Genomic DNA, 22,676 nt, shown 5'->3' on the forward strand with positions numbered 1-22,676 from the left:
GGTTGGCAATTAGTTTTAAAGCCTCTTCCCTCTGATTTGGTGGCAGGTTTGGCATTCCCTTTCTTTCTGGTAATGTATGGAAATGGAACCTGTATCCTTTGTCTATTATTTGCAGTGTCCATTTGTCCCTTGTAATACTGTGCCAATTTTTTGAGAATAAAGACAACTTTCCGCCCAAAGGTGCTTCTAATTGAGCCCTGGTCGGCGGGGTCAAGGTGAAGTCATTGAGTCTGTCCTTGTGCAGCAGTTGTTGGACCTGCACTACCTCTCTGTTTAGGAGGCTGCCATTGACATCCTCTGTAGGAGCCTCTAGCTTGCCCTCTACCTCTGGCACGCCTGTTCTTGCCGCTTTGAAATCTCTCTTCTGGAAAGGACCAATTCTTAGAAGGCCAATTTCTGCTGAATCTTGGTGGTTGTCCCTGGAGGAAATCTTTGACTGTTTGTACAGATTTTGCCTTTTTCTCAAATTTCTTTAAGACCTCTTGAGTAGTGGAGCCAAATAACTTTTGCTTTTCCAGTGGAGCATCCAGAAGCTTAGCCTTAACATGATCCGGCAGAGATTGTTCCTTCAGCCAGGCATGTCTACGTATGACTGCACCTGTCATTGCTGACCTACATGAAGCTTCCAATGCATCATAACCACACTGCAAGAAATGGTTGCTAACCTGTTGTGAATTATGTACCAGATCCTGAAGTGACTTACGATCTAGGGGTTCAGGCGAAGACAGTTTTTTCTGCAATTCATCTAACAAATACTCTTGGTACTGTATCATATGAAATTGACAATTTAAAGCCTTCATAGACAGAGTGGAAGAAGTGTACACTTTTTTACCCCATCTCTCTAAAGCCCTGGACTCCCTTTCAGAGGGGAGTGGATTTTTAGAAGTGGCAGCTGCAACCCCTTTAGGACCCTGGGAAATAGTTTCTGGGTCAGCAGAGTGGGCCTTGTAAAGGAAATTATGTGAGTCCGGGACCCTGTAGTACCTATCGGGTTTAACAGGAGCCGGAGGAAGGGTGTCAGGGGTAGTGCTAGACTCAGAATACACATCATCAATGACACTTAAAACAGGAGGAATAGCCAAAGGTTTATGCTGAGGTAAATGAAGAAAAGTCCTTAATCTCTTCCTGGAATCGGAGAATTCCTGGCCCTGCCATTGGAAATGCTCTCTCATGGAGTGAAGGGTTTCCCCAAAGGACAGCTCTTCAGGAGGGGAGGCAGAGGGAATAGATTCCTCTGCATCAGAATCCTCGTAGGCCGTGAAGGCCTCCTCCTGGTAATCTGATAGAGCAGAGCCATCAGAGGCCTCATCAGAGGACTGAGGTTCAGCAGACTCAACCCTGGGCCTTTTGTCTAGTGGGGGTTGAGAGCCCCTGTCCGGATGAGGCTGAGAGCCCCTAATTAAGGAAATAAGGTCCTCAGCCAAACTTAGTATCTGAGAACCTGTAGTGGATCCCTGAGAAATAGACTTGGTAGGCAGAGTTTTTTGTTGCTTAGCAGCTTTAGCCCTAGTGAAAGCTTTTATGGACATGGATGCAGGGGGCCTGGCTGCCCCACGTGCTGGAGTAGTTTTGTCTAGGTGAATGGTGTCGGTAGGTTCCTGAACACCGATTTCCGAGGGTAATTCAATAACCGACTCAGAAAAGGCCTCCGGGACCGAGGCTGTTGGTTGAGCGGTTTCTACGGACGGAAGTACCAAGGACTTGGTTTCAGCCGAGACCGAGACACTCGCGGCAGGCCTAGGAGCGGTTTCAGCCGAAACTACGGTCCATGTGTGTCGGTCCTTGTCCTTCCGTTTCCAGGTTAAATGAGAAGTCGGAATCTCAGATGGCATTTTATAAGAGAAACTAGCCCCAAAAAATTCCTCTGCAAACTCCGACCGACGCCTAAGAGTGCGTCGATTAAAGGAGGCACAGGCAGTACAGGCCGAGACGTCGTGGTCTGGGCCTAGGCAGGGGAGGCAGTAGGAATGGAAATCCTTATGAGGTATTTGTTTCCCACAAGTCAAGCAATTATTAACGTTAAGCGTTTGATCTGACATCGGCGGAGGCAAGAAAGAGTCCCCAACGGGGTACTTAGCTTTTTGAAGTCTTCGGTAGCTGAAGTTACAGGAGCTGGCCAACCGGCACTTGCGAACTGCTTCTGCTTCGGGCACCACGCGGCAAGAAAGACTGAGGAAGATGGCGTTGGCTGACGCTTTTATACCCCTCGGGGAAGGGGCGACATCAGCCGACGCCGGACCCAGACTTTGGAATCCGGCCGACCGAAGGGCTGCCTGAGGCAGGACAACCCATATGTAAGGACTGCAGATGCATCCTTGAAGGACATCTGCAAGTGAGAGGAACCCATCAAGAATCTCAAGTATTTCCTGTGGGTGGGTTTGATCGGGATGTGGAGATAAGCATTCTTTACAATATAATGTAGCCAGGAATCCTTGTGGAATTATGAGCGGGAAAAGGGCTGGCGGAGGTCAGCATTTTGTAGGTAGGGACTGTAGAAAAAGGTTGAGATAGGAAAGGTCCGTCCTTCCTGGGGACCAGGAAGAGCCTTGAGTAGAATCCTCTTCCTTTTGCAGTTGAGAGAACTGTCTCTATGGTACCCTGATCTAACAGGGTCTGCACTACCAGTTGCAAGAGGTGCAGTTGCTGAGCAGGTGGTCGTGGTATGCCTCCCCCTATAGGTGGGGAGGTCCAGGACATAAAATAACCATTTTGAAGTATGGACAGGACCCACTTGTCTGAAGTGCGATGGGTCCAAACAGGGAGACACAGTGAGAGAGACGAGCAGACAGTGGTACAGAAGGGCGGCGGGGGGCAGGGGGGGGGCAGGTAGTCAAATGCTACCTGCCATGTCCTGAAAGGTGTCCTCTGACTAGAGGGAGGGGAGGCTCTAGCTGGAAGGGGTTGTTGCTTTGTGGGCTTACAAGGCCTTGAAGGAGGAGCAGGACGGGACTGCTTCCTAATGAACAGAGGTTTTGCTGGATAATTTCTGTGAAACTTGGGGATTGGTGAAACCAGTAAATGTTTAAGGTTGTGCATTTCTTTGTCATTTTTGCTGGAGAGATTTGAAAAGGTCTGCTACTTTAGAACCAAAAAGTGCAGCATTGTCCAAAGGAGCATCAATGAGGTTTGCCATGAAATCATCCGGTAGGGGTTGTAGGTGAAGCCAAGAGTATCTGCACAAGGCAGATGCTAATGCTGCTGACCTGGCTGAGGATTCTGCAGCATCGTAACTACACTTGATAGAGTGTCTGGTGATCTGGGAAGAAAGTGCCAAGAGAGAGGACAATGATGCTTTGGCAGGGGAGTCTTGAATATCTGCCAGGTGTTTGGTGGCAGATTCAAAGGGGGACAAGGCATACCTGGCCATGTGAGTCTGGAAGTTTGTGGCTCTGAAGGGTAAGGTAGCCGAAGTACATATCTTTTTGCCCAACCTTTCCATGGTCTTGCTGTCTTTGTCAGCAGGGAGAATGGTGGTAGTAGATAGGAGTTTGGAGGCTTTGTCTGTAGAGATCGATATAGTGGCAGGATCAGCAGGTGGGCACTTAATCAGATGCTTAGCAGTGTCAGGCACTTTTCAAAGCCTGTCTGGTCTGTGTGAGGAGGAGGTTGGGAGTCAGGGTTCAGAGATGCTGAAGAGAAGGCATCTAAAAAGGCAGGCAGGATAGCAGGAAGAGCAGATGGGCTGGGGGTTTCCAAATTTGAAAACAATTCGAATAATCCCGTAGGTAATTTTTTGGTAAGGTCAACCTTTATGACAAAGTCATCCTTATTGTTCATTTCAACATACAATGGTGATTCTGATGAGATTAGGAAAATAGTCAACAGGAACTGGGGTATTTTGAAGTTGGATAAGGATCTGGCCCCCCAATTTAACAGTAAATTGAGTTATGTATACAAGAAAGATTTATCATTTAAAGATATGTTTGAAATGAATGTATGGGGAAGGGGGCTTATATGTAATAGACCAATAGGCAATTTTAAATGTGGAATGTGCTCCACGTGTCCCTACATTTTTTCTACTGGTAACAGCCTCGTGATCAATCATTGTTACATTTCTATTTTGGGTCATTTTGATTGTTACACCAAAAATGTGGTTTATCTTGCTTTATGTCAAGAATGTAATGCCTTTTATGTAGGAAAAACAAGTAGGCATTTTACAGAAAGGATAAGGGAGCACTTGTTGGATGTTAGACATCTTAAAACCACCAATGCTCTTGCCAGGCATTTGGTTGACCATTCTGATTATAGTTTTAAATTCTGTATATTGAAACAGATAAAGGTAGATCAACAAGGTAGGATTACGGATACACATTTGGATATTTGTGAATTAAAATGGCAGCTTAGATTAAATGCACACAATTATCCTGGATTAAATGAGTATAGTACTGTCAAGCCTATACTCAAGTTAAGGAACATTACAGGTATCAAGTAATAGTATTTACACATAGATTTAAATTTTATGTGATGTTATGCACTTTTAATAACACTTATGTTTCAATATTTAAGATATACGTGTACATATATATACATCTATATACACACATTTTTATTTAAATTATATTATATACATATTTTTTACTTAAAATTATTTAATTTATAGATGTGTGTTTTCTATTTAAACAATGCAATTCATTTTTTTATTTTTATTGTATAATGTTAATAATAATATATATTGTAAGGTAGTTAAATGTCTGATAGTATTGGTTATATTTTAAGTGTTTTAATTGAATCTTAATTGAATTGTTAATTAAATCATTGATTGATTGTACTGTCTATTTAAGTGGTTCGTAACAGTATCATGGCATTCTGAAGAAGTCTGAGCATTCGGACGAAATCTAGGTCAATGGTATGGTGTATTGTACGTTGTGAATAAACTTCTGTCGGCTGGACCTCATCTTCCTTGTTTTTTGGTTACATTGGTTGTGTATGCACTACTTTTGGTTACATTGTTTGTCCATGGAGAGCGAGGGTTCCCCGGCTGACGTTGGTTGTTTATTGCAGCGGATCAATGAACAATTACAAGAGCATTCGGCTCTAATTAAAACATTAATGGACCGAGAACCTACAGCATTTGTTACTCCAGTTATGGGGAGTTTGGGGTTGCCACTTACCCAAGCTACTCCTAAACCATCGATTGTAATTGGACTTGATTCCAGCAACACAGCTGGTACACTTAAAGGGCAACTACCTAATATGTGCCCTAATGCTGCGGACAATCAGCCCAATGCCTTTAACAGTGAGCATTGGAAAGCTAATCTTTTTACCTTTGATGGTGACTGTAATGTTGGGAACCTGACAAAAAACAAACAAGGTAAATCTATGAATGAATCATTAAAAATGTTTGAAACCAGATTATTCAAGCTTAAAAGAACACAGCTTGAAAACAGTTACCTGAACAAAAACATAGAGCTTGGTACGGTGCCGAAAGGTTACGTGTATGGAGATACCCGAATGGGTGTGATGGTAATGACAACATGATTAAAGAGTTGCATGAACTGTTTAACAAAACTGGTTTGAACATAATGGTGATTATAATTAAATACAATAAGGTTAAAATTGAAGCCTTGCTAGATGAACTTGAGTCCATAAACGAGAACATTAGCAAGGATCTTTTATTTGACCAATATTATACAAATTACATTAATATTGTGCATGATGTAGAACACAGTTGTGATGTTATCTATAATAAGAAACTAAAGAAGATACAAAGGGATACTAAGATATATCAAACTGGGAGCGTATATCCGAAGTCCAAGAAATTGCCTAGTCGGCATGGTAACATCAATAGGGATGTATGTATTCACAACGTGGAAACGGATGACGTCATTTCGCCCGCGGAGCACGAAAGTTATAATAATTTCAACTTTGGTAGCAGGAGCCCTTTAGAGGAGGGTGTGAGGTGTTTCGGAGAGGATCCGGAACAGAGACCATCTATACGAGGGAGACGAAACTGCTCGGATGGGGGCAGACCCAAAGGGATTTCATGGCACCAGCCGTGTTCAGAGAGGCGGGTGGAGACCGCGAAAGTAGGCAGCAGTTCTTCACGGGACTGTTTTGTAAGTGATGATTTAACCTTTTCAACCGATAAGGGTCTAAAATTAACTGAGATTACAGAACGTACTTTTGGCCGGATTAAAATTGGAACAGATACTCAATCTGATGTATTATTGTGTAGTACATCATCGCATTTCAGTTTTAAAGACTTGACGCATACTGACAATTTTTCTGTCTCAAATTCCTTCATTAATAATGAAATGAGTATACCTGAGGTGACATTTGAGCAATTGGAAAACTGTATTAGGGAAGATTGCGTTTGCAATGGTGAGCACCATTTTAGCCCGGATGTTTCTGCTAACACTGGATTTAATTGTGAAGAAAATGTTTATGCTCCAACATATACAAGTGAAGTGTTTAACGATAATGCATTGCTTAATTTAAGTATATATAATATTTTAGAGGAAGATGTTGGTATGGCACCAAATACTTGTATCGGTGCTTCTATGACGATGCATTCACCACCTTGTTGTTTTATAGATGGGGATGATGTTGTAGATGGAACCGGTAGTGGGGTGATAACTAAAACATTAGGACACAACTTTAACAAACAGGAAAGTAGTGGCGTGCCTTTTGCAGTTTTTGACACACACCGACGAGGAAATGAATGTGGATGGTATGCAGCACACCAGTGGTAGCAACATGTTTGGTTATGGTGTCTTAAATTGTGATACGGCAGGTTCTTTTAGTCATGTGGTTTTGAGCAGCCCCACTGTAACAGTAAACAGTATGGGTGATTTTAAATTATATAATTATTCTAGTGTTATTTTAGGTGCTGAATATGTTAATTTCTTTTCGAAGGGATTTAATTTTGTTCCTTGTAGGAGGGGAAACCTTGTTGATTCACTTATTGATTTGAAATTATTTACGAGAAAAATGAATCTTAAGGTTTTGTTTGAGCACACTGACAATTGTAATGATATGGGTAATAATCAGAAGTTGGCTAAACCTAGCGTTTTTAACCCGCCTTTGAATTTTATGGTGGCCATGTTTGAAAAATTGTGTGAATTTGATATAAGGCAGTATTTTAAAAGGCAAAAGCAAAAAACATACTGTAACATGACAGAGGATGAGTATTTATTAATGGAAAATTTGAGTCAAATGGGGAATATTCGAATTATGAAGCCCGATAAGGGTAATGGTGTGGTGAACGTAGATAATTGTGACTACATTAGTCTTATGATGTCAATGCTTTTGGAGGATACTTACACTGAAGTAAGTTTAAACGAGATTAATATAGCATATAGAAATATTGATCTCTGTTTGGAGGACATGTTATATCAGGGGGAGGTATCTGAAATTGAGTATAATTATATGGTGAATGCTTATCCTGTGGTTAGTGGTATTTTCGGTACACCTAAAATACACAAAGGATTGAATAATGTGCAGTTCAGACCTATTGTTGATGGTAAAAGAAGCAAAGTATGTTTCATAAGTCAATTTTTGGATCACCACTTAAAAACGGGTATAAGTAGTTTTCCCCATATCACTAAGGACTCTTGGAATTTTTTGGAAAGATTGAAGGCATTTAAGTTTAAAGATGATTATTGTTTCCTAACCATAGATGTATGTAATTTATTTACTGTCGTACCGCACGAGACAGGTTTAATGTGGTTGGAGAACAATTGTTGGAAACTGGTTTGTATGAGCAGGATAGAATTAATGTTCTTGTCAAACTAATGGAAGTTGTTTTGAAAAATAATTATTTATTTTTTGAAGGACATTACTTTAAGCAACAAACTGGGGGTGGCAATGGGGGCTGCTTGTGCCCCTATTTATGCCAATTACATTTTGGCATATTGGGAGGAACATTATATTTTCACCAGTGAGTTTTACAAGCATATTAGAATGTATTCACGCTTTTTGGATGATATTTTCATCATTTGGGAAGGTGATGTGAATATATTAGAAGCCTTTATTAAACACATCAACAGTACAGTATGGTTTTTGAGATTCATACGAGATAAACTTTGAGACCACCACTTATTTGGACATTAGGTTAACTTATGATAGGGTAAGTGGTTTAATCAAATCCAATGTACACAGAAAACCAACTTTTTCGAATTCCTATCTTCATTATAACAGTTGGCACCCTAGCCATCAGAAAAAGGCCATTGTGAAGGGCCAAATGGTTAGGGCTGCCAGGATGGTTAGTGACGATAGAGAATTCGTGGATGAGTTGAATTTTATGATTTCATTATTTCTGAATAGAGGGTATCCTGAAAAATTATGTATGGATTTGTTTCAGGAAATAACACATAAAAGGGAAATAGGTGTGTTCCAAGCTATCCTAAAATTTGACAACAATTCAAATAATCCCGTAGGTAATTTTTTGGTAAGGTCAACCTTTCTGACAAAGTCATCCTTATTGTTTATTTCAACATACAATGGTGATTCTGATGAGATTAGGAAAATAGTCAACAGGAATTGGGGTATTTTGAAGTTGGATAAGGATCTGGCCCCCCCAATTTAACAGTAAATTGAGTTATGTATACAAGAAAGATTTATCATTTAAAGATATGTTTGAAATTAATGTATGGGGAAGGGGGCTTACATGTAATAGACCAATAGGCAATTTTAAATGTGGAAGGTGTTCCACGTGTCCCTATATTTTTTCTACTGGTAACAGCCTCGTGATCAATCATTGTTATATTTCTATTTTGGGTTATTTTGATTGTTACACCAAAAATGTGGTTTATCTTGCTTTATGTCAAGAATGTAACACCTTTTATGTAGGAAAAACAAGTAGGCATTTTACGGAAAGGATAAGGGAGCACTTGTTGGATGTTAGACATCTTAAAACCACCAATGCTCTTGGCAGGCATTTGGTTGACAATTCTGATCATAGTTTTAAATCCTGTATATTGAAACAGATAAAGGTAGATCAACAAGGTAGGATTACGGATACACATTTGAATATTTGTGAATTAAAATGGCAGCTTAGATTAAATGCACACAATTATCCTGGATTAAATGAGTATAGTACTGTCAAGCCTATACTCAAGTTAAGGAACATTACAGGTATCAAGTAATAGTATTTACACATAGATTTAAATTTTATGTGATGTTATGCACTTTTAATAACACTTATGTTTCAATATTTAAGATATACGTGTATATATATACATCTATATACACACATTTTTATTTAAATTATATTATATACATATTTTTTACTTAAAATTATTTAATTTATAGATGTGTGTTTTCTATTTAAACAATGCAATTCATTTTTTTATTTTTATTGTATAATATTAATAATATATATTGTAAGGTAGTTAAATGTCTGATAGTATTGGTTATATTTTAAGTGTTTTAATTGAATCTTAATTGAATTGTCAATTAATTCATTGATTGATTGTACTGTCTATTTAAGTGGTTCATAACAGTATCATGGCATTCTGAAGAAGTCTGAGCATTCGGACGAAACCTAGGTCAATGGTATGGTGTATTGTACGTTGTGAATAAACTTCTGTCGGCTGGACCTCGTCTTCCTTGTTTTTTGGTTACATTGGTCGTGAGACTGTCCCAAACAGAAAAGGCACTTATCGTGGGCATCCTTATGAGGGCTGTAGCAGACGCACTGTCACTTACCCTATCTGGATGACATGAACAAGCAATACTAATTTTTAGAAGGACTGAAAAGGTCCCCAACAGGGAACTTATCTTATGAAATGAATTCATCAGCGGTAGCAGAAAGACCTGGCGTACGACTGGCGGCTGATAAGTTCTGAGGGTTGGTGTGTAGCGACGTCACCTTTACTGCTCATGTACTCTCGGCCACATCAGACGACTCACGCACCTTGGAGGGACTGAAAACTTTTGGACACTGGTCGTACGTATGCAAGACTAGAGGAGCAAACACATATGCAGAATATTGCAACATGGGAATAGAAGGACATCTAAATATGTTTCAGCATTTTTTTTTCACAGAAACACCACTTTAACTGAACCATTCAGTATCAACAAGAACTCGCACAGTGGCTGCTACTTACACTCAGGCTGAAGACACGGACGGTTTTGTCAGCAGAGCAAGTGTATAAAAGCCCATTAAATATCTGCATAAAATTGACTGCTGCCTGATGTCCCAAGAAAGGCCCCTCTGTAATTTCATCCTCTTCTGGTTCAGATGATACTTCTACATGTGGAAAAAATGATTAGTATTTTTATTTGTTCAACATTTTTCAGCATCTACATGCAACACCTTTTGTAAACCAATAATGTCTCCAACAAGCACAACAAACACTGATACAAAGTACAATTATGTGATACAACTAATAAAGTAGTACACAGTCAAATATAACTATCACAGCTGCAGTACCAGTCAGGACAGATGGGGAAACAACCACATCTTTGGACATTCCCAGGGCAGACAGATCTCCTCCAAAGACCACAGCCGTTAGCAGTATGCTGAGTAAAAAGAAGAATGCAGCTCACAGCATCTTCAGTAGTTGTGTGCTTGTGTGTATAAAGGTATGCACAACTACTAGAGGTATCTGTTCATGCCAGCCTAAACAGACCCTCCAACTGAATGATACTACACCAAGAATCTGATATAAAATATGGTCATATGCCAAATCTTAAAGGAGTGTTTTGGAAAGAAGACAATGAGTTTATCACGTAAATGTACTATGTTCACTCAGTTATTCATCAAAAAATGGAAGAGTACTACAGCAATAGCTACTTTGGCCACAAACATATGTTGGGAGAGTCAACAACTATGCAGAACTACAGCATCAAAATCTGCTTTTCTCCTAGAGAGGACATCTATCTAGATTGCAATGCTTGGAAAAGGTTTGAATGGAGGTCAAAGCAGCTCCTCTGAGTTGATGTACTTCTGCAGAAGACTGCTGCAACAGAAGCAGTGGTTGCCCCAGGGTAATGTGCACTGACTAGTCCTTGCAGTAACAACTTTGCAGAAGCTGCACTAAAATGACTGCCTTAAAAATGGGGTGGACATTTTGGTTAACTCAAGTACCTAAGCATGTGAACACACACAATCCTGGTTAACAAATGTAAATACACACCTATAGAGACAAACATACACATACACAGAAAGAGACACATGTACACAACACCATAACATACAACTGGATGGTCACTTGGAGAAGGTTTGTTTTCTAACTCTGGTTCACCTCATGTCCCTACTCTGGAGGACACAAAATGTTGCTCTGGGTTCCTGAAGTATTTAGTTCTGGATATCATCAGAGATATCCATGCAAAAACAGCAAATTTAACAGCATCTCCTTTTTGTTCTGTGGCTTGGAAAAGAACACTGGTAGATGGACAGTCTAGTTTAGAGCTACTATAGACACTTATTGTCATGAACTTCAATTTCTGCTTTATTGTACTGTTTTATAACAAAGCACCATTAACAACTTGATAAAAAGCATACCAAATAAAGAGAAAACAGAGAACACAGCAGATGAATGAAAAACAATTAGCAAAGATTAAACACAGCATTAAGCCCTTAGAGAGACACAATGCCTTATAAATTATAAAACAAAGTATTTCTATGGTTACAAGTGCTTGCAGCTCACAGGTTCTGCATGAAGATGGGACTACCACGAATAAAATGTTTTTTTCCAAGATGAAAACATTACAATACAGTTTCTGAATCAAAAGGAGGTCATGTTACTGTTTTAATGTCAAGGTCCTATTGGGGAAGATAACTAGTTTCCAATAAAGTCTATGGTGAAGCACTCCCATTTTAGACATAGGCTAACCACAAAAACATGCAGTTAAAATAACATGGATAAACAGGCTGAATTGGCCAACAGAAGCACATTTGCAGAGGAATGTGCCAGTCAAAGCAATAACAGAGCTAAGGACATGTTGCACTGAAGCTTTTTCTGGTATAATTTGTGCAAAGTAGTAAGATAAACTCTTTTCATTTGCAAAAAATAAGACTTTCTGGCTTTGGGCTAATGTTCTGCCTATAAGAAGGTTTCTACATCAAGTGGCTAACAAGAAGATACACAAGTTTGATCACTATGGCTACAACTCTAACAAGACCACTGAAATGAGACTTAATTCATATTTTAATCACAGAATAGTCTATGTTAATAGCAGTAGAGCAGAACTGTGGGGAAAAGAAATTCTGTATTATCCTCAAGTTTGTGTGAACCTGGATTTAGTATATTCAGATGCAAGACAGGGACTAGTTCCCCTTCAACACTGACTTTTTTCTGAATTTCTGCTGAAGTGCATATCTACAGTGCCAACTTTTTTTTTTTACTTCCTTTACTGATTCTCTATAATTCCATTTGCAGAATTGCTATGAATCCAAGTAATAGACTCCGTGGATAATCAAGAACCATGCCTCCAAGCAGTCAGCTTAAGATGGTTAAATGTGCCCTTGTGCTGGGTCAGCAGGGTGCAGGACAACGGCAGAATGACAGATTCCCGTTTTATCATTTGAAGTACTATGGAGAAGGGTTGCCTTAGTCAACCAGAAGTGGGACTATAAGGATCAGATGTGTCATGAATTCTCATGCTTTCACCACTATCATGGAGCGAAGTGGAACATGAAGGAAAGCATACATTACTGCCTCCTTAAATGCACTAAAAGATACATTTATTACCCAAGCTTGTGTAGAATTTCTGTTAGTAATTTAGTGGGGATACAGATATTCAACTTTAAATCCCTTTAAAGACATGTAACAGTATGAAGCAATTTGAGGATTCAGCATATATTCACTGCAATAGAGTAAGAGACATGGTCAGGTGATCTGTCAAGACATTCTCCTCTGACAGATGTAAAAGACCAGAGCTGGAGATTTTTTTTGGAGTGTTAAGCTCCATGACAAAATAGCCAACCTGAACAGCTGATAAATATGTGCCCCTTATGTTCTACATAAAGGGCATCTTATGTACCACATGACTGTGGTTTGGTTTTTGTTTACTTTGGGGACCCCTTGCATCCATGCACTACAAGTCTTGAAGAGAACAGCTCCTAGCAAGCACTTATTTCATGCTGATATGCTCGATTTTCTCCCTGTAGGCCCACCTCTTGTGAACCTTGAGGAATTCAGGATGTAAGCACGTCTCCCAAACCAGATCTGATACATCTATTAATAGGTTTATGCCCCCTGTCAAGGAACTAAGGACATCCTTTGGTAATACAGATTACTTGCTCTCACCAACTGAATGCATTTTGCATGGCCAGGATACTGGTCAGCCTTTTGTCTACAAATGTTGGGAATTGCTGCCATTACCAAAGACTTTTGAGCCACTACTAAACTTGTCTTATACAGAAGTTTGTCAGGGCAAACATAATGAATAAGACCAACATGTACCTCACAGGCCTTACTATCTCCATGGCTATCACTGTACCTGGAAATCAGGAGAGCAGACTTCTCCAATGGAAAGGTGTCACACTTTGCTGAGTCCTATGCTGCATACAGGAAGGTCTTTTGTTGGAAAGAGATAGGCCTGATTATTGGAATTAGACACAGATACCTAGGCTTGTTATGTAGGCTGTGGTACAGTTTGGACTTTGGTCAGTTCCTCTTAGCAAAGGAGCCTGAATCAAAGAATCAGCCACATATAGGAAGATATGGATACACTTTAAGCCTGATATGAGCAAAAATGAAAGTTATGTACTTACCATAACGACACGCTCTGTCTTGCCTGATTCAATCCTTCCTCAAAGGATGAGTAATCGGATCCATCTCAGATCCGACTTTGGCCACAGTGCTCAGGCTCCTCCCCTTACCAATAACCCCCTGCAAGGAGGGAGTTATCTCAGATACAGTCTGCCCACACCTAGCATTAAAAAATATAGTTGTGTAAGATCTTACCATAATGACAAAAGTCTTAAAACATCAAAGATGAAACAAAAATTTGATATGAAAATTCGAGATCGGTGCCAAAATGACTGACTGTAGAAGCAGAGGCTCCTTTATTAAAGATAGCAGCTATAAATTCCAAAATGTTCTCTACTGGCACTGAAAAAAGGTCTAATCCACTGTCAGAGGCCCAAATAGAAAATCTCTTCCATTTGCTCAGGTACAGAGTCCTGGTGGGATTGTTTATGAGATGCCAACAAAATATGCCGCACGGGAAAAGGTACAGTGTTATGCCTGGCAACTAACGGAAGTGGAGGAACCAAGTTGTCAGCTTAAGAGTCTGAAGATTGGGATGTACTAGTCCCTGGGGATGGGACAGGAGATCCGGAACTGGGCCCAGAATCCATGGGCAGCAAAGCAGGTGAGGCCAAAGGAGGGGAAACCATATCTGTCGAGGCCAATATGGAGCCTTGAGGATCACTTTGCTTCTCACCCAAGATGCTTTCTTGAGAAATAACAGGATCAGAGGAACCTGGGGAAAGGCGTAGAGTAGACCCGGGGGCCAACTGTGTAGAAGAGCGTCTCTGGGTGACTTCCCCTGTGGGGGAATCAGGGCAAAATAGCTTCTGCACTTGTGCAGGGGTGAGGCAAATAGGTCGCAGCAAGGCTGCGCCCAACGAAGAAAGATCTCCTTCGCTACTCTGGAGTTCAGAGACCACTCTGGAATTACGTTAGAAGCCCCCGGGATGTGCATTGCTATGAGAAAGCAATTGGAAGATATAGCCCATTTCCACACTCGAAGGGGTTCTCGACACAGTGGGTAGGACTTGGTTCCCCCTGTTTGTTGATGTACCAGACTACTGACATATTGTCTGATTGGATAGGTATCATCCCTAGACGTAAGGCAGAACGAAACACTTTCAACACCAGAAACACTCCCCTTAGCTCCAGTATATTGATATGCAGGTTGGCTTCGGAAGGAGACCAAGTGCCTTGGACCGTCTTCCCTATATAATGTCCCCCCCCCACTCCATCTGGGAAGCATCCATAGTCACTATAGCCTTTGGCTGGAGGAAGACAAAGGATCGACCTCAAAGAATCTCATTCGAATGCATCCACCAGGTCAGATCATTCTTGCATCAGCTGGAAATGAAAATTAAATGGTCCATGGGATGAGACAGAATTGACCATTGCTTTTCTCATGTGAAATCGTTCTACTGGAACTAACGTGATGCAGCTGCCATGGAGCCCAGGGCTTGTAGAATCAGATGAGCAGGTATTTTGTTTGAGCACAGTAGAGGATGAACTTGCATCTGTATCTAATGCAATCTGTGAAGGGGAAGTGACACAATGCAAGATGAAGTGTTCAGACAAGCTCTGATGAATTACATTTCTTGGGTGGGAGTTAACTGGCATTTTGCAGCATTTACTGCTATGTCCAATTGGCAGCAGAGGTCCAGTATGAAGTCCTTAGTCTGTTGCAGTAGACACCTGGAGGGAGCGCAGAGGAGCCAATCGTCTAGGTAAGGAAACACTCGGAATCCATGCAGCCTCAAATGAGCTGTGACTGCTGCCATGCATTTGGTGCATATCCTGGGGGCTGTGGTGAGATCAAAGGGCAACCCTGAACTGGAAATGACTGGCTACTATTCAGAAGTGGAGAAACTTTCTCGAGCATTTGTCCACTTTTGTGTGGCAATACATATCTTGAAAGCCGATAGAGCACATACAATCATCTTTCTCTAAGAAAGAGAGAACAGATTGAACCGTGACCATCTGAAATTTTGCTTGCTGGACAAACTTGTTTAGAATACTGAAATCCAAAATTGGTCTCCAGTCTCCTGTTTTATTTGGCACTAAAATGAATCTAGAGTAAAAACCTGATCCTAAATGGTCTGGTGTGACTTCTTGGATGACTCTCTTTTTCTAGCAGCTTCTGTATTTCTATTCCTGCTTGAACTATCTGACTGGGTGGAATCTTGCAGGGGTTCTTGGATAAAGGGTGAATGGAATTAGATAACCTCTGGTAATTATCCTTAGCACCCAGTATCGGTGGTTATGCGTCACCAGACGTTTGGGTGCAAGAAAAATCTTTCCCCTGACTGCCTCCAGAAGTAAGCAATCGAGCCTCCCTTCAGGAGGGCTGATAAGGTTGACCAGAGAAAGAATCTCTGGAACCTTGATTTTGCAGACCACTCCTGCCTCTGGGATGGCATCTTCCACTGTAACTCCCCCATCTGTCCAATTGGAGTCCGAGCCACTTGTGTCTTGGAAAGGCTTCTGGGATTTCTTGAACCACATTTTACTGCTCCTTTGATTCCTGGAATAGGATTGTTGAGGAGTGGAAAATCATATGCCCACAGCAGACAAGGTCTTTCCATCCTTCTCACAACTGGACAGAGTTTCCTTAACTTTGGGACCAAATAAGAAGGACCCATCAAAGGGGGTAGTGACAAAGGAAGATTTGAATGGTTTCGCAAACTCACACAGGTGCATCCAAGTGTGTCTCTGTATTGCAAAGCCTGAAGCTGCTGACCTGGTCGCACCTTCACCTGCATGTTCAATAAGCCTCATGGACGAGTTCGATAGGGACTCCAGGTTAGCTAGTTGGGAGGCTACCTTTTCCTGAACACCCTCACAGCCACAGCTCCTGCCATGGTATCTGACAGCTCCTTGAGCAGATCCCTTTGGAGACTAGAAAAATGTGCCAAGTTGTTCAAGGACCTGATGGAAAAGGTTGATGACACATAGACCCACTTCCCAAATCTGTCCATTGGCCTGGACTCTCGGTTCGGGGGTGTAGAGTAGAACTTTCCTCAGCAAGTTCTTTTTTTAGTGGCGGTCACTACCACCATGGCATCTACAAGTCCTTAGCTCAGTAGGGTTGTTCCTCTGGAGAAGTAAGTATCTTATCAGGTCTCTGGGGGACTGGTTCTACAGTATCTGGAGCCTTCCAAGCCCGCTGAGCAAATAGCTTAATTAAACTGTCAGTGGGTGGCGTTGCCCAGGAGGTAGATGGGTGTGCACCAAAGGCATACAATTACACAGATTCCTCTGAGGATAGGTCTTTAGGCTTCCAACCATCCCTCTGGTTCAGGATCCTTAGAATGTCTATGAAGAAGACATCTTCCAGGGGTGATCATGGGGAACCTTCCCTTTCACTGAAATCTGTGTCCTCTGTGATGCATTTTTCTCAAGAATCGATGTGTTTCCTTTTGCAGGACCTCTTCCGAGGGGGCTCCTTAGTGGGAACATCTGAGGAGGACTCGGTAGAGGGGGTACCTTAGAAGGTAAGTCTTGTGACTGTGATGCAAACTGCCCGCGAGTAAAGGTTGGTGCCTGAACTGAAGAGCCTGGGGCCTCAAGGGGAGACTCCGATAACCAAGGAGCCACAAGAAAAGAAGCAGTGGCCAAAGCCCTTTCCATAGCCTGAAAGGCAGGACCCTTTGAGGATGGATGGGAGCCCGGAACAGAGACCGACAAACTCGGAACTGGGTCACCCCCTCCCCTGAAAGCCCCATCTGGCAGACCAGAACTGTGGATTGGTCCACCACCGCTGTAAGGGATACAGACCGTCTGTAGAAATGCTCTGAATTGACACAAAACATCAGTGCTCAGTAGCAAAGACACGCTCCTGGGGACCTGACAGTGCCAATGGCACCGAGGGGGCCAGAGCCAGACCCAGCATCGATGGCAAAGGTACAGTTGGCGCTGAAGTCATAGGAGCTTGGGTGGTCAGAGCCAAAGGGTCTAAAACCTGCAATGAGGTTAAAGGAGGACAGTAACTGGGTGTAGTAGGGAGAAATAAACAGTTGCTCCTGGAGAGTGGGCTGAACAGCAGGGGAAAGGCCCAGGGCTGCCAAGATCTGGTCAACCAACCTAACATCATCCAGTTCTGAAAGACTTCTAGTGGAGCACATTGAAAGGGCTGAAGGAGACTCCGGTCTCTCTAGGAACGGACTGGGCAATTGTCAAAGGAAGGGCTCTAATGAAGGCAAGTAAGTAGACCTGGGTACCAAAATTATAGTTTACTTCGGTGCCATCTGTTGCACCAAGGATGAAACAGACAGCACCAAAGTCGGAGCTGTAGAAATGATCAGAACCATGGAACTAAGGCTCTGAACTGAAGATGTAACAAAAGCAGAAGGAACTGAAGAACTTTACGGTGCTGGAGAATTTGACCATTCTGACAGTTCTGAAACCTTGCATTTCGGTTCCTAGGAGGAACCTTTAGAGGCATATTTGTGCTTCTTAACAGCAGTGCCAAAGGGAATAATGGCACCGATCGAGAGGACTTAGAACCAGAGGCCACAGGAGACTAGTCGGCCTTGGAGAAGGGCTTCCTCGAAAGGGGCCTTAAGGAGCCCTTTGAGGATTAACTTATTCTCTCAGCCAGCAGCACCTTCTTACTAGCAGACTGCAGAGAAGGGAAAAAAGTGGGTAAATTAATAGATTAAGAGACAACAAATTCACCCTTTTGGCATAAAAGAAAGATTAGTATGAAAGGACACCCTGTCCTTATGGAACACTAAAAAAAGGGGGAAGGCATAAGGGCTTGTAGCTCAGACACCAGTCTGCCTTCCAAGAACAATGTGCTAAGGAAGCTAAAGCTGCAGGCTAAAAAGAAGCCTAGGTCAATATTTCTAAAACAAAAGCAAGATCCCAGGGAGGAGGGACAGGCTTCCTGTGAGGTCTAATATGACGAATGCCTTTAAGAAACTGTTTAGCCTCAAATCTAGAAGCTAAAGGAGGTGATAAAGACAGACAGAGATATCTGATAAGTGGGCCTTAAAAGAAGAATAAGACAACCCAGCATTGAGCAATTCACACAGACAGGATAAAACCAAACGAACATCCACAGAAAGTGGATCCAGCTTACAAGAAAGGCAACAAACTGAAAACCTCTCCCTTTTGGATAAGTAGGATTTCCTAGTTGTGGGCCTCCTGGCCTCCAGCAGGACCCTAAGCATGTCCTCAAAAAAAAAAAAGTGTTTGTATGTAATCAAAATCCTATTATCCACATTGTCAGCTGTAGAGTGAACAGGTGAGGATGGATGAGAGATCCCTTTCTTGTGTGAGTAGGCTACACTGTGAGGTAACTTGTGATGACTGCCCTTGGCTAAATGCAGAAGAGGGAACCAATGTTGTCTGAGCCAAAAGGGAGTTACCAAAAAGATTTTTGGAGCATCCTGTTGCATTTTGAACAGGACTTTTGGAATAAGGGGAAAGGGAGGAAAAGCATAAAGAAATATCCCCTTCCAGGAAGTAGAGAGAAGGCACCCAGTTTCCAGACTACAAGACCTGGGTATCTAGCACAAAAAGAGGAAGTTATCTATTCAGAGAGAAAGCAAAAACATCCACTTGAGGGGTACCCAACTGCTGAACAATATGCAGAAACACATCCCCGTAAAGCATCCACTTGTTATTGTGTTATGGACCTGCTAGGAGAGTCTGCCACAATTTTCTGACGTGAAAGAATATAAACTGCCTGAAGACTTGCATATTACTGGATAGCTACTTCCCACACTAGAAGAGCCAACCAGCAGAAGTAACATCTCTTGCTTCATAACATACCACATCACTGTGGTACTGTCTGTAAACATTTTGAGAGGTCCTGGAGAAAAGAGAGAGTGAAATGTTTGAAGAGCCAGCAGAACTACTCTCATCTCTTTGATAATGATGTGTTCTTCCCTTTGTTGAGGCAACCAAGGACCCTGCAGCTTTAGACAGCCAAAGGATGCTCCCCATCCCACATCTGAAGAGCCTGTGAACAGCTCCTAACAGGGAAGAGAGGTTTGAAAGGGGAAGCCCTGAATTGACAGTCAGCTGTTGAAACCACCAGTGAAATTCCAGCTTGAGACATGGAATAATAGGAACTAAGAAGTGCAGGGGATGAGAATGCTGAAGCCAAACTGACTTCAGAAACCAGTGAGACCAGCAAAGTTTTCTTGTGGAGTTTGGCAAAAGGGAGCATAGGAATGCTGGAGGCCATAAAACCTAGAGCTCTCAGATATTCCCTAGCTGTAATTAAAGCAAGAGAAAGCAGGGACTGAGAGAAAAATGAGAGTTAAGGTCTTGGGAGGAGACAGGAATGTCAGCATTGAAACAGTATGGATCGTGTACCCCCAGAAATACATGATCCTGTGAATGAGTCAGAAAGGACGTTTGGAAATTTACAGTGAACCTCAGGCTTTGCAGGAGGAAAAATGGCAAAGTAAAGACTATGTAGCAGAACCAGAGAGGATGCCTGAAACAGGAGATTGTATAAGTATGGAAAGACTTGTATCCCCCTTAGCCTGCAAAGATCAATCACAGGAGCAAGGCATATGTTGAATACCCTTGGGGCAACAGAAAGGCCAAAGGGCAAAGTAGAGAACTGAAAATGACAGTTAGCAACAGAGAAACATAAAAACTTCCAGAAAAAGGGATGAATAGGAATGTGAAGATAAGCATGTTTGAGGTCCAAAGACACCAGAAAAGTTTGAGGAAACAGCTGAAGGAACAAGTCTGAAGGGACATCATCTGAAAGGAAGAGAACTTCAGAAAGGTGTTTAAGTAAGAGAGGTCCCAAATGGGTCTAAGTGCCCTCTTTCCTGGGAACCAAAACATTCTGGATTAAAATTCTTTCCCTTTTTGGGAAACTGGAATAGTTCCCAGAGTCAAAAGATCCTGAAGCACCCCTTGAAAGAAAGCCCACTGTTGCTGAGGGGACTGAGGAATGCCTATATAAGAGGAGACAGATTTCAAGACCATGAAATACCCTAGGCAGATAAGGACAGAACCCAGGAATCCTGAGTAATCTTTAACCAAACTGGAAGGGCTAGGGAAAGACAAAGAGGAATGTGGCTGAGAACAGGACAGTCAGACAGCACCTGGTTTGTCAGGAAAAGGAGATTTCTGTGTCATAGGAGTTTGGGTAGCTTTAACAGGAGGAGCCCTTCCCTCCCTCCTTTTTACCCTTGACATGACGGCAAGATTCCCTACAAACAAAAACTAGCTTACTAGGGCAATTGTTTCTCCTGTGCCTAAATGTCAAAGAAAACACGTTTAAATTACTTTAAACCCTTGCCCTTATCCTGAAGAGACAAACAAATCATCAGCAATTGCAGCAAATAAGTGTTTGTTATCCAGAGGAGCATCCATTAACTTAGTGGTAATATCATCAGTCAAAGTTTGAAGCCAAAGCCAGAAATATCTCATCACAGAACCAAAACCAGCAGCTCTGGAAGAAGCATCTGCTGCATCATAACTGCACTTAATAGAATAGTGAGCCACCAGAGAAGAGGTCCTCAGGGAGACAGCTGAAGTCTTCCCTTCAGAATCCGGAAGGTCAGACATTAACCTAACACGGCTGAGACAGAACAGCCAAAATACATCTGGACACATGGGTTTGAGAACTGACGGCCCTAAAAACCAATGTAGCAGGGGTATAAAACCTTCTTCCCTAGCCTTTCCATAGTCCTACTGTCCTTATCAGAAGGAAGAATCTTTGCAAAAGGCAGTAATTGAGATGGCGTGTCAGATGCCACAAACACCAGATTGGTCGGCTGAAGGACATCTATATAGAAATTTGCAATCCTCAGGCACCCTATAAAACCTATCAGTTTTTTTGGGGACAGGGGGCTGAGATGCAGTAGGCAACTAACAAGGCAGCCAAAACAGGAGGGACAGCAGAAGATCTGGCAGAGTCCATTTGTAAAAGCCTATAATACCACTTCTGCACTTTAGAAACATAGGCAGAATCCCACGTAAAAAAATCCATCATCCTGGAAACAGTGCCTCAAAAGAAATTTCTTCAAAGGGAGCGTCAGGACTAGTGGACTCCTGCTCCTCAAAACCACAGTCCAAAGGAGGAGAAGGTATTTGGGATAAATAAGCAAGGAATTCCCTATCAGAATCCACTTCTTCCTCAGAGGAATTTTTTTCCCTGGGCTTTTAAGAGAAGTAAAGGACCAGGGTGGAGCACGAACAAACTCCTTGAGGGGGTTTCATAGGATTATAGGAGAGTTACTATGCTAATGGCCCCAGGGCCCTTACAAGCCTAGCCAAGGTCAACCTGTGTTGCCGAGGGTGTCTGGTTCAAGGAGACACTAAAATGAGCACCTACTGTCCTTGTCCAAGAGGGACACAGGTGGAAACCCCAAGGTGAATTTCCAGTTACCCATCCAATCATACAAATTATGCTTAAATAGGGCAGAGGGGCTTTTAATATGAATAGGAAGCTTGTTCCAAAGGTGGGGCAACCTCTGTGAGACAGATCAGTCTTCTCCAGCAAGTTTTGATGATGTTACACACCAGGTGAAGGTCCTTGAGGAAGCAACCCGTGTGCCATTTGACTTGTGAATGTGCAGCAGTTCCATTAAAGCTGGGTCAAACATTGCTCTATATGCAAGGCGCAGGTTGCCTCTGAGCAGTCTGTATGACACAGAGGAATGTGACAATGATTTCAGTCTGTCCACATAAGACAGATCCTGAAGACCCTGAATTTTAATTCTGAGAAACCTTTGTGGTCTCTCCAATTGCTACAGCTGTTTGGAAAAGAACATAATAAAGGAAGCATTGTATTCTATTATTGGCTTGATGAGGGAAGAGTACAGGGAGTTTATAACCACTTTTTTCTGGAGGCAATGCCCTTACTTATGAGATGAGTAATATAAAATACCCTTCTTACCACTGTGGAGACATAGTGACTGAAGTTAAGGTTGCCGTCGACCTGTGTACCCCAAACTCTTACCACGGACTGTGTACTTAGGGTATTGCTATTGATGTGGTAGCCTGCAGTAACATCACCCTTGCTAAAGGGGATGATAATGCATTTTTTTTTTTATTTAA

At 42.1% G+C, this 22,676-nt stretch overlaps 1 protein-coding gene across 1 annotated transcript in view; it reads right to left on the bottom strand.

The window, feature by feature from the left end:
- Positions 1-22,676, bottom strand: part of ZNF106 (zinc finger protein 106) — a 2,006,671-nt gene that overhangs the window by 670,642 nt on the left and 1,313,353 nt on the right. Inside the window, exon 13 of the mRNA XM_044074076.1 lies at positions 10,050-10,192. Within this exon, the coding sequence (XP_043930011.1) occupies positions 10,050-10,192 (143 nt within the window). The remainder of the gene's footprint in view (positions 1-10,049; positions 10,193-22,676) is intronic.

The sequence above is a fragment of the Protopterus annectens genome, chromosome 6.part0 (assembly GCF_019279795.1).
Source record: "Protopterus annectens isolate FY-2018-M chromosome 6.part0, PAN1.0, whole genome shotgun sequence".
Taxonomy (NCBI): domain Eukaryota; kingdom Metazoa; phylum Chordata; order Ceratodontiformes; family Protopteridae; genus Protopterus; species Protopterus annectens.